Here is a 22,293-nt window from a genome sequence, read left to right as displayed (position 1 = left end):
TGGGCGATGGGCGACTTTGGAGCTCAATCCCTCCAATCCTCTCATTCCACGTAAAAGGAAACTGGGACAGATGCAGGGAGGGGAACTCTCCCAGCATCACCCAACCTGTAAATGTCTAAGGCAGGATTTGAACTTGGGTCTTCCTGCCTCCAAGTCCTGCACTGGATTTGCTCTCTCTCCTGTTGCCTAAGCCCAGCCTGCCCATGTACATATTCATTCTCACATATGTAGATAGTATTATTGCTGTAATATATTTATTATTATAATATATAATAATATATTTATTATTGTTAATAGATGTTATATCAATATTTTATTTGTATACCGTGCAGTGATCATATGTTAATAACCTATAAAAAGTAGATACAATCATATGTATTATATACATGTATTATGTCGCTATCTAGATATGGAGATGTCCATGGTCCTGGTCTGGCCTGCACACTGACAATGAGGAAGATGGAACTGAGCGGGAGAAGGGAGAAGCTTAGGTCTGAGGAGTGAGTATTGCCCTTCCAGAAAAGGAAAGCCAGCGTGAGTTATCTGGGTGAGGCTTTGGCCAGCTGGAACCTGGAAATTATTATTATTATTATTGTTATTTAATGCTAGTCCCATTCTGTTGGTGTAAATAATCTCATTTGACAAAAGGAGTGTTGTAAGAGTGATGTTGGGGAGGAAACAATTTGGGGCTTGGAGTTCACAAATGCCTTCTAATTCTTGTCTTTGTTGGGAACAAAACTTCATGGGAACAACAACAAAAAGGACTAATGGAATGAAAACGATTCACAGTCCCTCTTGTTTTGACAATAGCAAATAGTGAAATTACTGTCAAATGAAGCAAACGTCTGGATCGAGTTTGTAGATTTTCTTCCTAGACTTAAAGGAAGGAAATACGACGCAAAAAAGAGAATTTCGTTATTATTTCCTAACCCTCGGAGACATCCGAGGCTGGTGTGCTGCATTTATAAGTGGGGGCTTCTGGCCAACCATGTATCATGTTTAATTTCCTTCTGCCTTTTTTTCCCATAGTCCCTTTAGTCAGATTCAAATAGCCAAAGAGAAAAAAAAATCTCTCTTGTTAAAGACTAAATAACTAAGCCTAATAGAAAAGAAGCCTGCCTATCATACGCTAATAAATATTCAGTAAATTTGCTTCCCATCCACATGAATTTAGCTGGGGGCGGGGGAGTCGGTCCTTTGGGAATATTTGCATGAGCTGCTTCTAAAATGTCAATTTCAGAGTAGAACCAAGCGTTACCGTGGCGATTACATTCATGTAATCCGGGCCACTCGATTGTCTGATAAAACGCTGGTGAAAAACATGGAATTATAATGGCAATAATTACCACAAAACCAAATTTGATATTCTGAATGCTAATGTTAGCTCTGGGAGGGGGGCTATTATTTTAGCCTGGTCTCTGAATCCCCAAGTACCCGGTGCATTATCTGACACAGAGCTGATGCTCCCTATGAAACTACCTGCACTTGCACACACACACACACACACTACATATGTAAATAACCACAATAGGATTAGAGATGGGAGAGATAGGGGAGACCAGCCAGCCAGGGCTTCATAAGATAGGGTCTGCGCCTTCGGGGGTTTTGATTATCGTTTTGATACATGTATTTCAATAGAATTGACTTCCTTGGTAATCCTAGTATTTTGTTTGGTGGATCTTAAAGCCACGCTCTTCAGAAAGGTCCGTGGGTTTCATCAGTTGGTTAAAAAAAAAGGTTAGAAACCCATGAGCTAATAAATCCCTGTTTTGCACACGAGGATAATGGAGAGCGCAGCGAGCTCTTTGAGGTGCCATCCAGTGGCAGACTGGGGTGAAGGTCCTTCGTGTGGCTCAGGAAGGGCAAGGGAATTGCCCAGAGTCACACGGGTACTGAGGGGCGGGTCTGGAAGCAGAGCCAGCGCTCCCACCTTCAGATTCTTTGGCAATAACAGCCCCACATAAACCAAGCAGGAGCAGGGGAGGGGAACAGGGAGGAGGATCTATGCTCTCTCTCTATAACTACACCCATGTGCAGACACACATGCATATCTACACACACAAACACACGCGTGTATTATATACACACACATATCAAAAGGACTCCGGCCACACTGCTGGGAAGCAGCTGGGGGATCAAGCTCGGATTTTCCTACCCCCAAGCCCAATAGCCTCGCTGTCAGGATTTCTAAGGGTGATTCTGAAGGAAGCAATGTATTCGAGGAGGGAGGACAGCTCAGCAAAACATGCCACCATGAGAAAAGACTCGACATTTTGCTTTTTTGGTTGTTTTTCAGTTACTTCCTTGCGGGAGTCTGAGCTCCCACAGCACAGTTTACCACCCAGGGTACTTTCTTTCACTAACCCTTTGGTATTTTAATGGGTCCATAATCCCATCCATGGAGACACATATTCCCTCAGGACCCTCCACCTGTTCTCCTCCGCTTTTCTCGTTCATGAGTCTCTGTAAACCTTAAAGGGTCTCCCCAGGATGCAATTAGCACAGTGCCTGGCACACAGAAATCACTTAATGAATGATTGTTGCCAGCCTGAGTGGTTGGCTAGTGGCTTGTCTCTCTCAGTGGTTACCACTGCTGTCCATCTGTCATCCACACATTTGCTCCACGACCGTGCCATCTCCTTTTCCCATCATGCAAGGCTCTGAGGATGCTTTTCTGCTTCTTTTGCATGTAAGCTGTTGCTAATATATGTCCACCCATCCCATCCTATATATCTCTCCAGTGCCCTTGGAGTCATTTGCAAATTGGATTCTGGGGAGATCCTATTGTTCCTTGAATCTCATGTGGCATTAGAAGAGATATTAAAAAAAACTCATGGGTTCTGGGTCAGAAAACAGCTTTGGATCATTCACTGGAAGTGCTGCCCATTGTCTCCGATGTACTCCAGCCCATTCACTTTGTCTTAATTGTGGGCCCAGTAGAATGGCTCTGTCCGGTGTTTGTTTTGTTTTTATGTACCGATGGGCTGCCATTCCGCCAGCATCCAAACACTGTAGGCTGTCAATTCACTTGCATCCTGGAATCTGAGCCTGGACATACTTTTATTGATTAGAATCGACCAGCCAGGAAGACTAAGAAATGGGCAGAAGGGCAAGAGGAAATAGAGCCGGGTGAGTGCCCCACCCCCTCTTCCTACCTCACAATGTCTGAATGGGACCAAGCTCCACATCATCACCAGATACACATGTCATGCCCTCACACAGAACCCTGGACAACACCCTGCTTTCACTGCCAGCTAGGACTGGGATCACTCACCAAACTGATTATTCCGGCAGTGCCTCAAGGACCGGACGGTATCTGCAATCATGTGCTGAGGAAACAAAGGAAAATCGTGTCAGCAAAGGTCCAGATACTCAGGCTAATCCAGCAAGCATCGGATACATAGCCGGCCCTGGACTGGTAGCAGCGAGAAAGTGACCAACCTAAACCACCCAGACAAGGAGTTAAAATTCCACCAGTGGAAAGGAGAGAGCTACAGAGAGCACGAAGCATCGGGGGGCACCTGAGCTGAGCCTTGAGCTTCCTCCTGTGCCACGGGAACAGCCTCCTGGCTCACTGACTGCCCCTCCCTCATTTTTAGAGAATCCTAGGATCTCAGCAATGAAAAGCATCAGAACGTACCTCCCTCCAGCACCAGCCAGTCAGCCCAGAGTTACCAGAAGAACCCTCCAAAGCCACTTGCTTCACATGACCCTTCTTAGGAGACTATAGGGCTCCCTACTGTCTTGTGAACCCGATATTGACTCCCTAACTGACAACCCCTTTTCCATTTTTTCTCAGTTTTTTTTCTCTCAAGTGCAGAATTGTGGATCCAGAAAATTGTCGATTCAAAGGCCTTCCTGAAAAGGCAGGGGGATGGACAAAACGAAGTTGGGTTTTTGCAGGTCATAAAATGCCATCACAATCACAGAAAGAGTAATAGGAAAATACCCAGAAGATCACAGGCTATAAATTCTAAGAAAGGAACCAGGAATCAAAATCCTAGTGGCACTAGTTAGCTGGCAAGCAAGACAAACCAGAGCTTTATATGCAAAGAAGCAAATTTAACTTCCTAAGCATCATTGAGACTTAATGCAATGAGACCCATAATTGTAATGGAGTCTAGAAATGATAGCTAATTCATAAGAAACGCAGTGGTAAAAGTTCATGGTCAGTGGAGCAAGAAATATCTTATGAAGATATAATCAGGTGCAGAAATCTAGGAAACACGGGACTAAATAAAGCGTAAGGGAAAGCATTTGGATTAAAAAGCAGTGGAGATAAACAGAAACAAGACTATAAACAGAGTGTGCTACAGACCACCTGGACAGAAAGAAGAAATAGATGAGCAGGTATGACATAGTAGTGACACATGACTTTAATTACCCAGACATACATGTCCTGGAGCACTTTCTTTCTGATAAAAGCAGGGTAGGAACTTGTTTCTTGATTTGCCCTACTGGCTATTTCATCCTTTAAAAGGCTGAAGAAACAAAAAGGGGAAATCCTATAGAGTATTTCTCATCACTAAGGAGAACTGGTTGGTAGGAGTGGAGATGGGAGTCATTGTTTTCATTATTTTAGTTATTTTAATTATACATGTATTTATTCGTTTCTTGCTCATCAATAATGAAAAGTATCATGGAAGGAAAGCCCAACCATAGTTTATACTATGCTTCTAAAGGAAGTTGGACCTGACTCCTATCTGTGAATATAGTTTTCAATTTTCTTCCTTCAACTGAATGGTTTTCCCAAGCAAGGTTTCCTCTTTTTTTTTTTTTTTTTAGCTATGGCGCCAGGCTGATCTTGGACTACCCTATGGTATAGCACTGTCTGAGGTGCTGAAATCTGAATCCAGATTTCTATCTTGAGGTTTCCTTAAGGAGTAGGGTAGAGAAGGAGAAGATATGAGGAAAGATGATGCTTTGAATATTGGGGAATGAGGAGGAAATGGAAAAAGAAAGCCTTGTTCTACTTTCATTATCTAATAAGTTCAGTTCTAATTTTAGACATAAAGGATGCTGACATAATACCAAATGGAGTAGAGGGGTCCCTGGCGCAAAGAGAAAACTAGCTGGCCAATCCCGAGAGTTTCGAGGCATCTGAATTCAGGTGCTGGCTTATGTGATTCTGGCTGCCCCCCAAACGATCTGCTAGGCGGCATTAGAACAGACCTGCAGAATTATGGGTATATATGTTACCTTCAAGCTGGAGCGAAAAGTCATAACTGGAAAGTAAGCACTAATAAATTCAATTGTGAAGATCCTTTCTGTCTTTTTTTGGGGAGTGATGTTAACTCAAGACCCCATGGCCGGCTGAGACCTGCCATGGCCTTAAAAAAAACTGTCTGAAGGCAGGGCTCTTTGAAGTTAAAGTCACTCATAACTTTGAAATCCCTGCACATTGTCCTTTACTCACAGCAGCAATGACGATAATAAATGGAAGATGATTTACTCGCAATAAGCAGGGAATTTGAGTTAGTGGGAACAATACTCACATAGAGCTCAGCAAGGAAGGGGCAGTTTGTCTCTGCTTCCCAAGTCAGGGAATAATGATTTCATGAAGGGAAAAGAAGACAAGATGAGCAAGGATTGGAAGGAAAAGGAGGGTGAGGAAAAGAGAGAAGAGGGTCAGCTAGAGAGAAAGATTTTATTTCCCCCCCCTTGGTAGGATTTTGCTTTTCCAAATACAAGTAAAGGTGGTTATCTTTTATGAATTTTTAACTCCCATCGTTCCCTACTCCCTCCCCCCAAGACAGCAAGCAATCTGAGGTAGGTTTTACATGTATAATTGTATTAAACATTTCATGTGGTGAAAGAAGAATGAGAAGGGAAAACCCACGAGGAAGAAAAAAACAAAAAAAGTGAAAAATCTGCATTTGGACTTCCTTAATTTTTTTTCTCTGAACGTGGATAGCATTCTCCAGACGAGTCTTTTGGAGTTGTCTTAGACGCTGAGAAAAGCAAAGTCTATCAAAGTTCATCGTCACATAATGTTGCTGTTGTGCAAGATGAGAGGAGGAGTTTAAAGGTCTCTTCTTGCCATGTGGAGAGTTAATAAGAGAATTTTTTTTTGTTTTCAAACTCATTGGGATAACTCTTTTAAAAATATTTTTATTTTTTGGAGCCCTGGTCTAAACAAATCGACTTCTCAGAAATTTAAGGCAGGCACGACTATTGTAAAATGTTGAACGTTCGCTTTAGAATACAAGCTGCTGAGTAAGAGCCTGCTTGCATTGGCTAAGTGAAATTTATGGTGGAGTTTTGCAAGTGTTTCTCCTTGCTCCTTAGAGCGTCCCAGGACTCCAGAGAGAATCCATGTGCGCAGGTCTGACGCTCACTCATCTGAAAGAGTGGAAGCATAATTTTGTGTTTGAAATGCCTCTTGGAAGCTTGGTTTTTATGACACCCTGTTGATTGTACCTATGATTTAGCTGAGGCGAAGGCTGGGTTATTAATGTAATGTCTAATTATCGCATTATACCACTGGAAAAATATATTTGTTTTATGACATGGCTTTCTGAGAGACTATGTGATAAGCAGAAAGCAAAGGAAAAACTCAAGCCTGTTTGTGGACAAATACTGGGAGGGATTCAACCAAGTGGAAAGAGAGTTGGGCACAGCTTTGAATCTAGGCTCTGAAGCTTATTACTATGGGGAAGCCACCTGACTCACTCTGCCTCAGTTTCCTCATTTGTAAAATGGAGATAATAACTATGGAATATGTGGGATAGAGGGGCAGGCCCTGGAGTCAGAAGAGCCTGAGTCTTTGTGAACAGGGAGGTTCACAAAGCAGTGAATGTACATTTTTCTATCCCACCCCCCAAAGATTTACCATTTTATTTCTAGTCCAGTTATAACAAAACTAAATCACAGTGATTCCATCCTTTACAAATCAAAAGCCACCCTAATGTTACTAGGCTATCATAGGGTAGATCTGAGGCTAAATGTGTTTTTAATCAAATGACCCAGGAAATCTGGGGCCCAGGTCCTGGGAATCGCCAGGTACTGAATGAGAAAGAACTCCACAGCCTGAACCCTAGGAAACTCTCTACATCTATATGTTACAGGTGAGTGGCTGATGTATGCCAGAGGAGGGAGCTTCCATACTGGGAGCTCCTCAAGAAGACACGGACCCCCAAAAAGTAAGCATGCTACATTCCTTAGAGAGTAGTGAGGGTAGGCTAATGAGAACCCCAAACTCTTGGCTGTGGATTCACAGCCTCTGTCTGTGTTGTGGATTCCTTTGGTCATCAGGGAAAGCCGATGGGTCCCTTCTCAGAATCCTATTTTTGAATAATCGAAGGAAATGCTACATTTCAATCAGAGATTGTTGAAAATCTAATGACGAGGTTGTTTTTCCCCTGATCCTCCTGGGGATCCATCATTAAGAACTTTTGCTGTTCAGAAATGAGAGTTGTTATGTAGATGGCACCTTATAAGGCAAATGGCATAAAAGCATTTCATACCAAATCTCCCATTTCTCTCTTGAAAAAACAAGAAAAAAGCTTTTGAGAGTCTTGATCTCTTTCTGAAGAAAAAAGAATCTATGTCCTGGGTCTTGGAGACACCGATCCTGAGAAAAGCCTCAGAAATTCCATTACTAAGCCTAGTCTTGCTCAGGTTCCCATCACACCAAGTGCCTGAGGCAGGGTTTGAAGCCACATGTTCCTGATCCCAGGGGCAGCGTCCTATCCCCTACCACGCTGGTTCTTGTCACCAATACTGGAAGCCCGGACCCGCCTCCTTTTAAGACTTAGAGGATCCCAAGTCACTTTGGGAACTGAGAGAAGGCATTCGCTGTCCAGACCAGGCCATTTCCTGATTTGTTTTAAGAACTAAGGATGGACCTGAGTACTCTGGAAGACTAATCTTGAAAATACATCACAAGAGATGTGCTGATTTGGGTGTTAAAAGATTGTTATATCTCTAACATCTTACACATAGGAGGTGCTTTACAAATGTGAATTGAATGAATGAATGAAACTCCCTAGGCTTCACTGACAGACACAATCCAGTTTCCCCATAAGAGGAAGGGAGAACCTTGGTCCCTTCCTTTCCCTAAGTCTCGCCATAACAGCGGTGCAGAAAATGCTAGTTCTCCCCAGAAAGTGACGTGAGATTCCCTTGTGGGAGCTACAGAAATGCTCTAAGGATCAGTTTAGTTGTTAGGGGCTTTGGGGGAAGGTGTACAGGGAGGTTCACAAAGCAGTGAATGTACATTTTTCTATCCCACCCCCCAAGGATTTACCATTTTATTTCTAGTCCAGTTATAACAAAACTAAATCACAGTGATTCCATCCTTTACAAATCAAAAGCCACCCTAATGTTACTAGGCTATCATAGGGTAGATCTGAGGCTAAATGTGTTTTTAATCAAATGACCCAGGAAATCTGGGGCCCAGGTCCTGGGAATCGCCAGGTACTGAATGAGAAAGAACTCCACAGCCTGAACCCTAGGAAAGAAAGTAGGAAGGGAAGCCTGCCCTGGTCCCCAGAGGGAAAAGGATTTCTGCTTTTGTTTTGGAGACTCACGTACCAGCTTTTCAAAATTGACGAGGTTATCCAAGAAAGTTTTGTTTCCTTCATGGATGAATGTCACATCTGAAATTCAAAACAAAAGTACAGACAAGGTTAGAAGGGAGAAATAGGAGAACTCTTGGCATAGGAAACTGTCAGAAATGCTCAAGATTTAAGGAGCATGTGCGACACTCTGTCTAGGCAAGGAATTGAGATTATGCTGTATTTCAGCAAGGATCTCCTAAGTACCAGCTAAGCGGTTCTGTCGTGTACAGACTGGTGCACCCAGGGTCAGAAAGACCTCAATCCAAATTCAGACTCAGATACTTCTGGACAAGTCATTTAGCCCTATTTGCCTCAATTTCCTCATCTGTAAAATGGAGATAATAGCACTTACCTTGAAGGACTGATAGGGGAGCAAATGAGATAACAGTTGTAAAATGCTGGGCACATAGTAAACACTATACAAATGGAGCTTTTTTCATCATCAATATTGTAGAGCCGGTGGTGTCTGGAACTGAGGTTTAAAAGAAGCTAGAGATTAGCAAGAGCAGAAGGGAGAAAGCAGTGCATTTCAGGAACGGAGCACAGCCTGACCAAGACATGGAGAATGGAAATGGAGTGGCCTGTGTGGGTAAAGGCAAGAAAGGCAATGGGGTCAAGAAGGGTATAACACAGAATGAGCTGGAAAGTGGAGAACAGATGGGGCTGAAGAACTGGACATGTCAAGAGTCCAAAGGGAGCGGGGGTGGGATCTCAGAGAGCCTCTGGTCCGAGGTGCAGCTGAGCACAAATACCCTCCCCAACACTGCCAGTGAGGGATGACCAGTCTTTACTTGAAGGCCACTGGGCAAGGGGAAGCCCCTCTCTTCCATCCCATTTTGAAAAGCATCTTCCTGACCTTTTAGCACCTTCTTCTCATAACTTTACTCTTGCCCTCTGGAGCCAAAATGTCCAAGTCCAATCCTTCTAAATGATAGTCCTCCAAATATTTAAAGATGGTGCTCATGGTCCACTCCCCCCTGTCTCCCCCTCAGCTTTTTCTTCTCTAGGCTAAACACTCCACTTCCTCTATCTCATCTTCATGTCACCGTAATTGTGAGCTCTTTACTCTCCTGCTGGTTCTTCATCTCATTAATTTCTTAAATCCAAATCTCATGTTTCCCCTCCTCTTGTTCTATTCCACTGAAACATCTAGCCTATGAAGATCTTCCAGCCTTGTTTGGATCATATGCAAAATTTTTATCCAAATTTCTGCCTCTATCCAAAAAATGAATGTCAAAGAGTAAAACACAGATCCTTGGGGCACTCCACTGGAGACCTTCCAGAGTGACATTGAACCATTAAGGGATACTCTTGAGTGGAAGCTATTCAACTTATTAAGTCTCCACCCAACGCTACGATTAAAAATCCATTCCACCACCAACAGTGCATACTTGCTATTGACATTTAATGATTGAACTTTATCTAGCTGTCACAATTATTTAATAATCAGTTCAATTTAATAATTAAAATAATAATAACAATAAATTTAATAACCAGTTGAATTTAATTTAATAATTAAAATAATAATAGCAAATTTAATAATCACTTGAAATTAGAGCTGAATTGTATTGTGCTTCTGAGTTTAGGCTTGTGAAGCATTTTGCATATACCATCTCATTTAATCCTCACAGCAACCCTGGGATATAGTTATTATTATTCCTATTTACAGATAAGGAAACTGAGGCTCAGAGAGGTTGCAGCTTGCCCAAGGGCCACATTGTTAGCAAGTGCAGGGGACAGATTTTATTCCATGTGTCTTCTGATTGATTGGTTCAGATCATTTCTACTAACTATCTTACAAGAGGACTGAACTCTGAAATTTCTAGTCAAGACAAGAGAGCAGGTCCTTACTCTTCCACGCAGAGATGAAATTGTATCTCTTCAAATAACTGGGTTGGCATTTATTTTCCCTCTTGAAAGAGAGACAATCCCTACGCCGAGAGCAGGCGTTTGGACCCCTCGTCAAGGAGCGAAGGCTCCCCTCTCCTCCAGTGAATGGTGAGCCCCTGCCCACAAATGAGGGGCTTGGATAAAGGCATCTTGGGCGGGATTGCCCGTCACACGTCTGCTCGTTCCAATCTGCTGAACGCGCCAGTCCCGGCCCCTACCGCGGGTGAAAGACGCTGCACAAAGTCTCATTTACGGAAGCGTTTGCTCGCCTCATTGTCTCGGATGGCACTCCATAGACAAAGAGAATTCTCCGGGAAGAGCCCGTTTCCCTTCGTTGTGGCTCATTGGCTTGAGGAGCTGGTACTCCCACAGGAGCAGAGGTGAGAGTGGTACAGAGGGACCTAAGAAACAGTCTGATCTAATCCCCACTTCTTACAGATGGGGAAACTGAGATCTCTGCCAAGTAAGGGGCAGAATCAGGGCTCAAATCAAGTTTGTAATTCCAGATTTGACCCTCATCTTTGTCCCATCTGGGACCCTAAGTCCCTTTTCAGCAACGGGCCTTCCACCTTCAAGCTTCTAGAGGCTTTTTAAGACCTCTTTGGGATCCATGGACTCAACTTATTTTAAAATATGTTTTTATGTGCTACAGGGAGCGCCATGTTCTAGCAGTAAAAATACTGTTATTTATCAAATATGAAAATGTGCTTCCTTACTCTCCTTCCTGCGGGTACCGCTCCCTCTCAAAGGGAGCAGGATGTGCAAGAAGATGAGGCACCTAAAATGAGACTGGGAAGGGAAGTGAGAACCATATTACTGAAGGCTTTAAATGTCAGATGAAAATTAATTTTTCTAAAAAAAAATCATAAACCCTAAAGATTTTTGACTAGAAGATAATAACATGAGCAGGTGGTTCCTTCAGAAATAGCCTGGCAGGTGGGCAGAGAATGAATTGGAGAAGATGCAAGTGCAGGGACCCAAATATGGTCCAGAGGATGAGGGCCTGGGGAAGAGAGCGTGTGAGTGGGGAGGAGGGTTTGGATGGGAGAGATGTCATCGGGGTTAAAAGCAATGGCATGAGGAGTGCAAGGGAAGGGAGGGGGAAAACTTAGGATGATTCCCACCCTCCCCCAATAAATGTGGAAGTAATAAGACCCACAGTAGAAAAAGTGGACTTTGGAGAAGGGATAGATTGGGGGCATTGAGGTAGATAAGGGGTTCTGTTTTGGACATGTTAAGTTTGACATGGCTATGAGACATCATGAGTCCTAATACATAATTAATAATTATTGAAATCATGTGAGGCAGCATAGAGTAGAAGGCAGCGGGGTGGTTCAGTGGCTAGAGAGTGGCCTGGAGTTAGGCAGGTCAAATCTGGCTTCAGACCCTTACTAGCTGTGAAATCATTTAACTCTGTTTACCTCAGTTTCCTTATCTGTCAACCGAGCTGGAGAAAGAACTGACAAACTATTCTAATATCTTTTCCAAGAAAAGTCCATGGAGGTTTTGGCATCCATGGGGTCACAAGACATCAGACATGACTGGAGATTACACAAAAAGCAGAGAAGATATTTGCTGTCAGCAAGAGGATCACTTGGGTCCAAGTGCTTCTGGGACTTTGGGCAAGTCATTTAACACCCGTACATCCCCGGCAACTTTCTGACGACCGTAAAGCGCTCGGAAATTGTTGATCTATATTATAAGAAGAAGTTGGCTCACCGAGGGATCACCGAGACTGATGAAATCCCAGGTTTAGACAAAGGGCGAGCCCCAGCGATAACCAACTCTTTATTGAAGGATTAAATGTTGATTGAAAGCTGTCACTCAAAAGAATCATCCCAAGAAGCCCAAGTAATCCAATTCCATCAAACCAGTGACCACACATTCCTAATTAAAAGCGTTCCTGATGAACGAGGCCCCGATTACAAATTAAAGTTGATAAATTTTCAGAAAGATGGACCCAGAAACAGAGAGGAGAAAGAAAATACAAATAGAGAGATTAGAAGGAAGAGGGGAAAGAGAGAAATGGGGGGAAGAAGGAAGAATCTTTCCTAACTCAAAGGCAAAAAAAAATGTTTTCAACTTTGATTGAAAGATTTAATTTCAGGCCATACTTGTTTTAACTGAATGATGTCCCTCCAGGCATGAGAAATTCTGTGTCACGTTTCTTGCTAACCTGCCGTCCTTTTCTAAATTATTTTTGATGCCAGTGTTAGCAGCTTTCAAATGGGGGCAGGGGGATTGGGACCAAAGATTCCTGCCTGCCCAGGTTTGTTGTCAAATTGACAGAAACAAATCAAGATAAAGGAACAATATGGCAAAATGCTGATTTAAAACTAGAGAAGGCGCCTAATTAAAAACCAAATAGAACATTCACTCTCTGCTCATTCCTTTAAGATGAAGGCAGATATTTGAGGGGGAAAAATTAGAAATCTGCTTTGCTGCCAACGACAAAGCATAGATAAACCCAGTGGAGCAGAAAATTGCATCCGTGCTTGGATATAAGGGTGACACACCAAATTTTATTAAGTATTTGTGGGGGGGTGGGGGTGGAAATCCAACCGGCTTCGTTTTTTTAAAGGGTACACATGTGCAGGGGAGCTGAGCTTCATTTGAGTTAGCTTTAAAGAGAGCCTGTCAAGGGCTTTCTTGTAACTTTAAAAATTATTTATTGCTTCCAATAAAAAACCTTCCGACTCAAATCTGTTTCATTCCCAGATGCGTCCCCGCTCCTTCTCTGTCCCCCCACCTCCCACCACCCACCACTCATCCATATGGAAGCTGAGGGACTGCAGGGCTGCCCGTGGCTCATGCCTTTGGGTTAGTAAATAAAAATCATAACCCTCAATGATGTGAGTTTAAAATCAAACACTTGAAGACTCAAAGGAACTTTAGCAGAAGGAGGTTGGAGGTGGAGTGGCCCAGATGTCATCCCTTTATTGGTTCCATTTAAGGTCAACAAAACTTTTTTTTTTTACCTTGAACACACTGGGATGTGCTTGGATAAATATCCCCACTGCCCCACACCCATTTTATACAGCTTGACCTTCTGGATGTGATGAAGGTCATAAATCAGGTTTGGAGTGATGACTACTAAGGCCCCCGAGCTCTCCTCAGGCTCAGGAAGGGAAGGAAGTCTCGTTGCCACTAAGGTAGGACCTACGCCAACTCCAGGGCCCTATTTGAGGGAGCTAACACAAGCCACAGACACCTCTGCCACCTTGTAACCAGGGCAAAGAAAGGGATTGTCCTGGGAAATTTCAGGACAGGACAGGGCTATTGTGTACCTCAGTTGGTCCTGGAAGGAAGGGAAGGATTTTAATGGGAAGAGACTGCGGGCTGGGGGATGAAGAGTTTCCTATAATTATGGGGGTACATGAACAAAGAGATGGGGGCAGAAAGGGGATGTGGGGTGCCCAGAGAATGGAAGGGTAGGCTAGAACCGATGGGGGAAAGCCCTGAATAAGAAGTGTAAGCTTTGATCACGCTGTAATGTGACCCACTGAAAGCGTCTGACTAAGGGGGTACCGCAACCAGGAGGCAGATGGGTAAGAATTTATGGACAGCACTGTGAAGGCAGAATTGGGAATGGGACAGAGAAAAGCCAGGGAGATGAGGCCGGAGGCTACTCTGACGGACCCAGGGAGGGAGGGAGCACCAGAGATGGAGCAGAGAACTGGAGGAGATTGGGTGGCCCAAGCACAAGATGTGACAGCTTATGAAAGGTGGGGAGCCAGGGAGAGCTTCCCCGTCACCCAGTCACTTCTCGTCCCCTACTGTCTGGGAATGACCTTATCACCCCATTGCTGGTTGCCAGTACTCCCCACTGCTAAATCCTGGGGCCTTCTCTTAGCCCCCCACTGACACTACTGCAGTTACAAATATCTCCTCAAATGGGTCCTCCCTCCACTAGCAGAAAGTATGCTTTCTCCCACTATTTCCCTTACTCCAAACAACCAAAAAGATGGATGAGGAAAGTGCCAGCAGATCAGGACCAGTTAAGAGGCAAACACACAGCATCTCTGACCATGAGTCACTTCCATTATTCCAGGGTTTCTTCTGGGTCTTCCTGAGGGACGATCCCAGTATCCCAGGCTTTAATGGAAGTAAAGGAGGAAGTAAAGGAGCCTCATGGGAAAATGGCTTTCAAGGCGGACCGCTCGGGTGCCCAGGGCCCGTCCAGCTGTCTTCTTGACCTGGAGCATCCTCCTTTACACCTATGTCTGGAGGTTTACTCGACTGGACAAGGAAGGGATCCACTGAAGGAGCTTTAAGACCTTTCCCAACCCCCCAACCCCAAATTTGTCATTCTTGGATGCTAAGATCTTAAAAATAGCCGGATGACGAGATAACATAAACCTTACTGGGTTTACATTCTGTAAGTTTGCTGCTGTTCAGTCATTTTTCAGTCTTGCCCAACTCTCTGTGACCCCATTTGGAGGGGTTTGACATTTCCTTCTCCAGTTCATTTGACAAATGGGGGAACTGAGGCAAACAGGGTGAAGTGACTTGCCCAGGATCATACAACTAGCAAGTGTCTTATGCCAATTTTGAACTTAGGTCTTCCTAACTCCAGTTCTGGCATTTTAGCCACTTAGCTGCCCTCTGGAAGTTACAACAAAGCTAATACCGGGGTATTTCTCCTCCAGGATAATTAAGACAGTTTGACTTCTCAGAAACCAGCTGGTTAATATTTTTTTCCAACAGCAACCACAATTAGTTTTCTTAAATCTCACCCTCAACCTCCACATACAAGTTAAAGAAAAAACATTATCCCCACTTTACAGATGAAGAAACCGAGATTTCAAGAGATCAGGTGATTTGCCTCTCTATAGTTGTACAGTTGGTGAGTATCAGAGCCTGAATTCAAACTCAGCTCTTTCCTCACTCCAGCTCTAGTGTGGGACTTCTAGAATGGAAGGGTTGCCTTGGGCATGGAAAGTGACTAACTCAAGGTCACCTGGACAGTACGTGTTAGAGACCAGACTCAGACCTAGATCCAATTCCAAGCAGGTCCCCTCTTACCACCCATGAAAAGCAGAGAAAATTTACCTTTAAGGAGGAGAGGCATGAAGGGGATTTTGGGAGGCTTCATCTTTTTGAACGCATCTCTGTAGGCTTTATGATTCAGGGAAGGGTCCTGCCGAACCATCCAGGAAATAAAGAGAAAATGAATGAGCTACGAACACTTGAAATCCAAGAGCTCCCTCTCTCGGGATGGAGAAGGTTGTGAATTTTTAAGCATCACAGGCCCAAACAATGAAGAAAAACCATCCTGTTGTTATTTTGTGAATGGGAAAAGACTCTGGAAAGTCTAGTTCATTGACTAGCCCATGTGCAGAGAGACAACCAGAAATTCCCGGGGCATGTGGGAGGCAAATGGGTGATGTGTGTCATTCTAGAACATCATGGGTGGGTGGGGGGCAGGAGAGGAAATATTGAGCCCCTGGATGAGGTCACTGAAGCTTCTGCCCCAGTGCTAGGCAGGGAAGGAAGTGCTTCCAGAATGTGGATACCATCCCTGCCCCCATGAGGGTGATGGGATCAGAGAAAGGAAGAAGCGGCTGGGACCCTTGAAATTTCCCACCTTTAGAAACATCCCCAACCACTTGTATTCTACCCCCAGTTTCCTCTCTTTTTCAGCATAATTTCCCACTGGGAGGTTCCCTCTAAAGTGCTGTGGTTATATCTTCATAGAAAAAAATCCACCTCCATCCACTTCAATGATCCCCAGAAACTTCAGGGAAACAATAGAATCCCACTGATGGTCTCTAAAAATACTCTCTCAATAGCACTGTGACACTCTTCAATAACTCTACAAATGGTAAAGAGCCAAGGGCAAGGTATCAGTTTGTTTTCCCCTTTCCTACTGTGTCACATTTCCAGGAAGCTTTGGAGGGGGACTTAAATGATTTCTTCTGAAAATCATCCCCCAAAGCCCCTTTGCACATCTTTCCGCACAGAATGGACATACTCAATCTCTGACACTGCCTCCTTTCAAATGACAAACTCTTCCTAAAACAAGCAAATGGCTCCCAGAGCGTTTCACACCACGGAGAGCAAAGGAAACGGCCCAAATGCAGAAAGAATCTCAGTGGATGTGACTACTTACCGTTAAACTCTCCAACTCTGAGAAAAGTTTCTTAAATTTCCCAGGGATTTTCTGGAAGAAAAAAAAGCCAGAGGGCAAAAAGTCAAGAGTACAAAAGAGGTTTTTTTTGTCAAGTTTTGTTCCTGTGGGCTTTGTTTCTGAACATCAAAACCAGCAGTGAACCATGTCTCAGTTGAATCCCATTCCTTCTTCCCCGTCATGCTCTTGGCGTGAGAGCCCTGACAAGCATCACTGAGAATCATAGAGTACAATGGCCCCTCCACCCGAAATCTCTCTAACTTCATTCAATATTCTTTAATGAAAACTTCTTGGGTTTCAATTCCACCTCTTAACTCGGACATATTCTCTGTCTTTAATAGTCATGTTGAGCTTGAAATAATAATGTAGGTTGACATCTTCTAAATAAACACCTAACAAGCTTTCAGGCAGCGTGTGTGAGTATCAGAAATTATGTTCTGGCCTGCTTGGTCCGATGAAGCGAGGGGCAGGTCACTGAATTTGAAAGGATAGGCCTTTCAACAAGTGGTCCAGAAGGTCCAAAAGAGAAGTTCTAATCAGACCACAAGGGAGTCCACGGGCTTCCCATGGAATGTTCTACCAGTTGGACAGGTACCCAAATGGACCTGGGTGGGGTGAGGGCTACACTACCTTACAGCGATACCCTGAGGAGACATGATTTTGTAGGTAGAGGGTTGCCTGGATTTTCAGGGTGTCACATCACGAACTCCATGACCAAGCACGGTCTTTGTGAGAGTTGTATGTCTGAGAAGTTCACCTCCCTGTGGCTAACCTGGACCAAACCCCTTGGAACTGAGTTGGGGTGGTTCCTGGAATGGCAACATATGGGTCATTAACTCAAAGGCTTTCTCATTCAAACAGCATTTATAAGGAGCCTACCACCAGGCAGGAGGCACTGTCCAAGGTGCCAGGGGCAGATGCAAAGACAGCTTGAAATTTCCAAGGGCTTTCTAGTGGGGAGAATTAATTAGAATGCCTCTGGCCTGGGACTCCCTGGGACTCAATAGATGGTTTTAGTCATGATAGGAGAGTACCATCTCATGGAAAGGGAATCAGTCTGGCTCTGGTGCCAGGGGGCAGAGCCAGGAATATGAGACCATTGAAGCTCAACGTCTAGAAAAGACTTGCTAACAGTCAAAGCTGTGCCAGGGTGGAATGGGCTGCCTCAGGAATGAATGAACTCCCCATCCTTGGAGGTCTCCAAGCCAAGGCCTGATGGTCACTTCCTGGGGATGCTCTAGTAAGGATTTCTTTTCACACATGGCTTGGGCCAGAAGAGTGACCGCCATCTTTCATCTGTCAAAGTCCATGACCCAGTGCTAACTTCCAGTTCTTTCCTTTCCAATCTGCTAAATAATATTCCTTGCAAATAGGGAAGAAAATGATGACAGTGTTTTCAAGTACCCATAATTTCATATAAAGCATCTATAGCTTAGTAAGCAGTCTTGGAGAGTTACCTGTGGCTCACAGAGACTAAATGACTTGCTCAGGATCTCACAGCTAGCAAATGGGAAAGGTGGAATTAGAATTCAGGTCTTCCTGAGCCCAAGTTCAGCTCTCACTACATTTTCCTGCTTCTACAGAGCCAGAAATCTTTTATCCTTTCAGACAGGTCTCTACTCCTTCCTCATCTCCCACAGAATTGCTTTGACTTTTTCTTTTTCCGGGGGAAGCTTGGAGAGGCCAGAATTATCTGAGATATCAGCAGTATAATCACCAGCCTCCCGTGACCGGATGGCACAGGGAAAGAAATGGGAGCTAATCTTGAAACTAGGAACATGGGTTCGAGTCTGTCTCTCACCCTACTGGATGTCCTTAAGCAAACCCTTTAACTTCAACTATATTCATTAGCAAAGGGAGTTTCCTTCCCATGGAGGTCTAGTTCCTACCCTCTATCCCTTGAGGGGGAGGAGTTTGAACTCACCCGGAATGGTTTGGAATACAGAATTTTCCCAAACATTACATTTTTTTAATTACAGATTCAGATTTCTTTGACTGTTGCTTTCTATCTGTCCATTAATTCCTGGCTTTGAGGACTATTAATTCATGTAATTAGGTCATAGTGAATACAGTTGCATTTGTCATTCATTAAAACAGAAACAGGCAGAACCAAAATATTAATCCCAGCAGAACTGACCCTACTTAAAGCTCCTCATCCTTCAATTTCCCTTCTTTTTCAGACCTTCTCCAAATTGCTATCTTCTCCTTTTCAATAAATGGAAATCTTTTCCCAGGTTTTAATACGGTTCCTCAGAACTCAATGCATTTCCTTAGGTTTTTAATAACAGAATATATCCACTTTTTAAAGTGGACAATAATTTCCAGAGACAGTCTTTTCATGGCCCACTCTGGTAAACCCCCCCGCCCCCAATGGTTCTGTGCTCTAGGGCCGCTTACCTCCCAGGTCTGGGACAGCCGGCTGACGGATGCTGTGTTGAGACCCATTACAATGGCAAAGAAAGAATTCAGGTTTCTTTGGGCTTTGCAGCTGTCGAGATAAAAGGAAGCTGATGTCACTTTGAGGTCAATGTCCATTCACCGGATAATCCCAGAAGAAAAAAAAGGGTGAAAAGACTTTCTTTGGCCCCTGAGGTCAAGCGTGGAGATATGAGTGTGTTCCCTCTTGACCACTGCAGTGGACGCTAGGAACCACTTCAAATACTCCCAGAAACCTTTCTTCCTCACTCACGTTGCTAATGATAACAGCCAACGGTTGCTACAATTAATACTCATATGTTTAAAAAAAATACTTTTCTTACACAGTCCCATAAGGAAAAGGTTAATGGACATGCTATTATTCTCCTTTGGCCCTGACCGCAGTCATATGGTTGACAAACGTTTGAATTATTAAGCGTATTTCCCAATATTTTACCAGATAGTCCCCTTTAAAATATCCGCAGATATTCTAAGTACCCTCCGAGAAATTTCCATTATCCCTCCTTCTCTCCTCCTTTTCTTAGAAACATGACAGAAGTCATCAAGCTTTTCATCTGCCTTTATCACTTGTCCAGCAAACTTGACTTAGAACATTTGCCACAGCTGCTCGTTCTCATTCTAAAGATTCATGAATCAAGCCCTTGTTTTCATTTGTTTCCAGTAAAGATCTCATCACTCCATCTAGCTCATCTGCAACTTAGATTCCCTTTTAAGCCTCTATTCCATTTGTCTCCATCAAAATAGCTCCAGGGAAGAGCCATAATAATTTGAATATTTATAATGGGCAGCTATGGAAATGGTATTCATAAAGCAATGCTTCTGATTCAACTCCTAAAGAAAAAATACAGACTTGTTGCCACAAACTTTTGTTTGTTGTGCTGGATAACGTACACGGATTACACCATCCCTTGTCCCCACAGGGCTTGTAATCTAAAAAACGTAAGGCCCGGAGGCCGACAATTGTGCCACAAAATGGTATCCGACAAGTGGGTTAAAAAAAGGTGCGTCCAAAATAGGGGGAAGATCAGGGAAGACTTCGTGGCAGAAGCGCCATTCAAAGTGGGCCTTAACATCTATGTAAAGCATGAGGAATGGGGAGAACTCGGGCACAGAAAGGGGGAAAGAGGAGACGTGAAGAGGTTGGTGAATAGTTTATTTGACTGAAGGAGAGATTAGGGAAGAAATAAGGGCTTGAGATGAAGCTTAAAAAGTGAAGGAGGCACCAGCTGGGCCCTGAATGTCAGGCTGAGTGGGCTGAATGTTAGCGAAGAGGCGATTAGGAGGATTATGGAAGGATTTTCAGCGGAGAACTGGCGTGATCCGATCCGGGTCTGGACGTGATTAATCTATTAGCAGAACAAAGAATGGCCGGAAGGAGGAGAGAGTGAGGAGGCTCTGGCAAAGGGCAGAAAGGGTGGTGGTGCTCCTACAAGCACTGGCATGGAGCACCCACTTAGACGGATGGGGGCAGGGGATGGCATCCTGTGGCAGAGAGCGACTCCGAGGCACAGAGCATTATGGGGAACGATTTGCCCCATCCGCCATCTTGTGCCTTCCTAGTTTAATGCCTGATTTGTGTTAATCAGATGCTAAATATTCTATTGTTCATTCTCTGCTGTAGGGGCTGCCAGGGCTCTCTAAATGTGGCACTCTGGGGGGCAAAATCCCAATCCCGGTGCCATTAGTAATATCTCCGTATGGGCTTTCTTCCTGAATTGAGTGACCAACTAAGTAGCTCCCCAACCCTGTCCTTTCTCTGGAGTGATTCCTCTACCCCAACACCCTTAGCCCCATCCCCAGGATACATAAGTAAAGCCATAAATTAATGTCTTCCAGGTACTTTACCTCTAATCTGATACCTTTCCTGGACTCCTTGGATCATAGATTAACAACAACAGCCTCTATAATAGCACATTGAGGTTTGCAAAGTGCTTTACAAATATTATCTCCTGGGATACAACAACCCTAGGAGGTAGGTAAAGTTATTTACCTCCATTTTACAGGTCAAGAAACTGAGGCAAACAGATAAAGTGACTTGTCCAGGCAGGGTCACACAGCAATGGCTATAGCTGAACTTAGGTCTTCCCGATCCCCAGCACAGAATGTCATCCACTGCACCACTAAACTACCTCTGATTTCAACTTGGAAGGAACCACTAAGTATCATTGAACATTTCAGAAAAGCGAGTGCCAGAGATACAGTGATTCACCCACTAGCTTATATATATTTAGCCAAAAACCTCTTTATTCCACTGTTTCCATTTGAAAATAAAAAGAAACTTATTTTTTAAAAGGGGGCAGTTAGATGGTGCAGTGGATAGAACATGGGCCCTGAAGTCAGGAGGATCTGAGTTCAAATCTGACCTTAGACACTTAAAACTTCCTACCTGTGTGACTCTGGGCTTAACCCCAATTGCTTAACAAAATTAAAAAAAAAGAAGATTAAAAAAATAAGTAACAGAGAAGTGGTTGACAGGTCCTTGGACTTCAAATCCAGCACCATCCCCTTATGTCCCAATGCTGCTCAACCAAGGGCTTTCATGTTCACGTTCCCTTTTCTCCTCTCTCCTTTTCTTGTCTCTCCAATGAAATGTTAGAGCTCTGGCTTTTTGCTACATCGCTTGGTCGTTCTTCCTTTTTCTCTCCCCATGAAGCACATGGAGTCATCCTGTCCTTTAAATTGACGGAATATACCGCATCCCCTTTTTTCAAAAAGAAAATCAATGTGCGATGTCATAAGAACCCCCCAGAGTCCCACAGGAGGAGAAAGCAGTTGGTTGGTGGGCTGCGACCTGGACTTGGTATCTTCAGCATCCCAGCCCGGGACCTGACTCCCTGAAAGCACTTAAAAATGGTTCCTAATCACTGGAGAGCCACAGGAGGGAGCAGGGCCCACGTTCTCCTCAGGGTCAGGGAGCCTGTCCAGTTCTAGCATAGTGTGTGCCCTGCTCTGGATGACTCCGCGTTCTCTGGGTTCTAGCCCGTTTTTAATGCGGTGTTCCTCTTGTTAGAATGTGAACTTCTTAAAGGCAGGGACCGTTTTAGCCCCTTTTGGGGGGCATGTACTCAATGGCCAGCACACAGTAGGCACTCAATGAGTGTCTGTTGACCAGATATGCCTTAAAATCCAAGCAAGCTATTGAGTCCCTCCGAGTGGGGCAATAACACTGACCTCTTCCATGAGTCCCTTGTGTATATGAGGGAGGTTGCTTCATCACCGATCCCCCCAAAGAGGGAAGCCCTCCCCCAAGCCACTCTGCCATTTCAGACCTACTCA

General features: G+C 44.1%; 1 protein-coding gene and 1 long non-coding RNA gene across 3 annotated transcripts in view; one reads left to right on the top strand and one right to left on the bottom strand.

The window, feature by feature from the left end:
* The window catches only part of RAPGEF5 (Rap guanine nucleotide exchange factor 5), a 227,159-nt gene that overhangs the window by 4,738 nt on the left and 200,128 nt on the right, over positions 1–22,293 (bottom strand). For both annotated transcript variants that reach the window (XM_031940640.1, XM_031940641.1), the window contains 5 exons: positions 18,979–19,069; positions 16,564–16,614; positions 15,504–15,591; positions 8,536–8,600; positions 3,275–3,329 (listed from right to left, as the gene is read on the bottom strand). In XM_031940640.1, coding sequence (XP_031796500.1) covers positions 3,275–3,329; positions 8,536–8,600; positions 15,504–15,591; positions 16,564–16,614; positions 18,979–19,069 — 350 coding nt within the window. The remainder of the gene's footprint in view (positions 1–3,274; positions 3,330–8,535; positions 8,601–15,503; positions 15,592–16,563; positions 16,615–18,978; positions 19,070–22,293) is intronic.
* LOC116419614 lies at positions 3,323–5,263 on the top strand. The gene is made up of 2 exons (XR_004229865.1): positions 3,323–4,350; positions 5,008–5,263. It is a non-coding gene; the product is annotated as an uncharacterized LOC116419614 (long non-coding RNA).

Source organism: Sarcophilus harrisii, chromosome 5 (assembly GCF_902635505.1).
Source record: "Sarcophilus harrisii chromosome 5, mSarHar1.11, whole genome shotgun sequence".
Classification (NCBI taxonomy): domain Eukaryota; kingdom Metazoa; phylum Chordata; class Mammalia; order Dasyuromorphia; family Dasyuridae; genus Sarcophilus; species Sarcophilus harrisii.
This window is presented reverse-complemented; position numbering and strand designations above follow the sequence as displayed.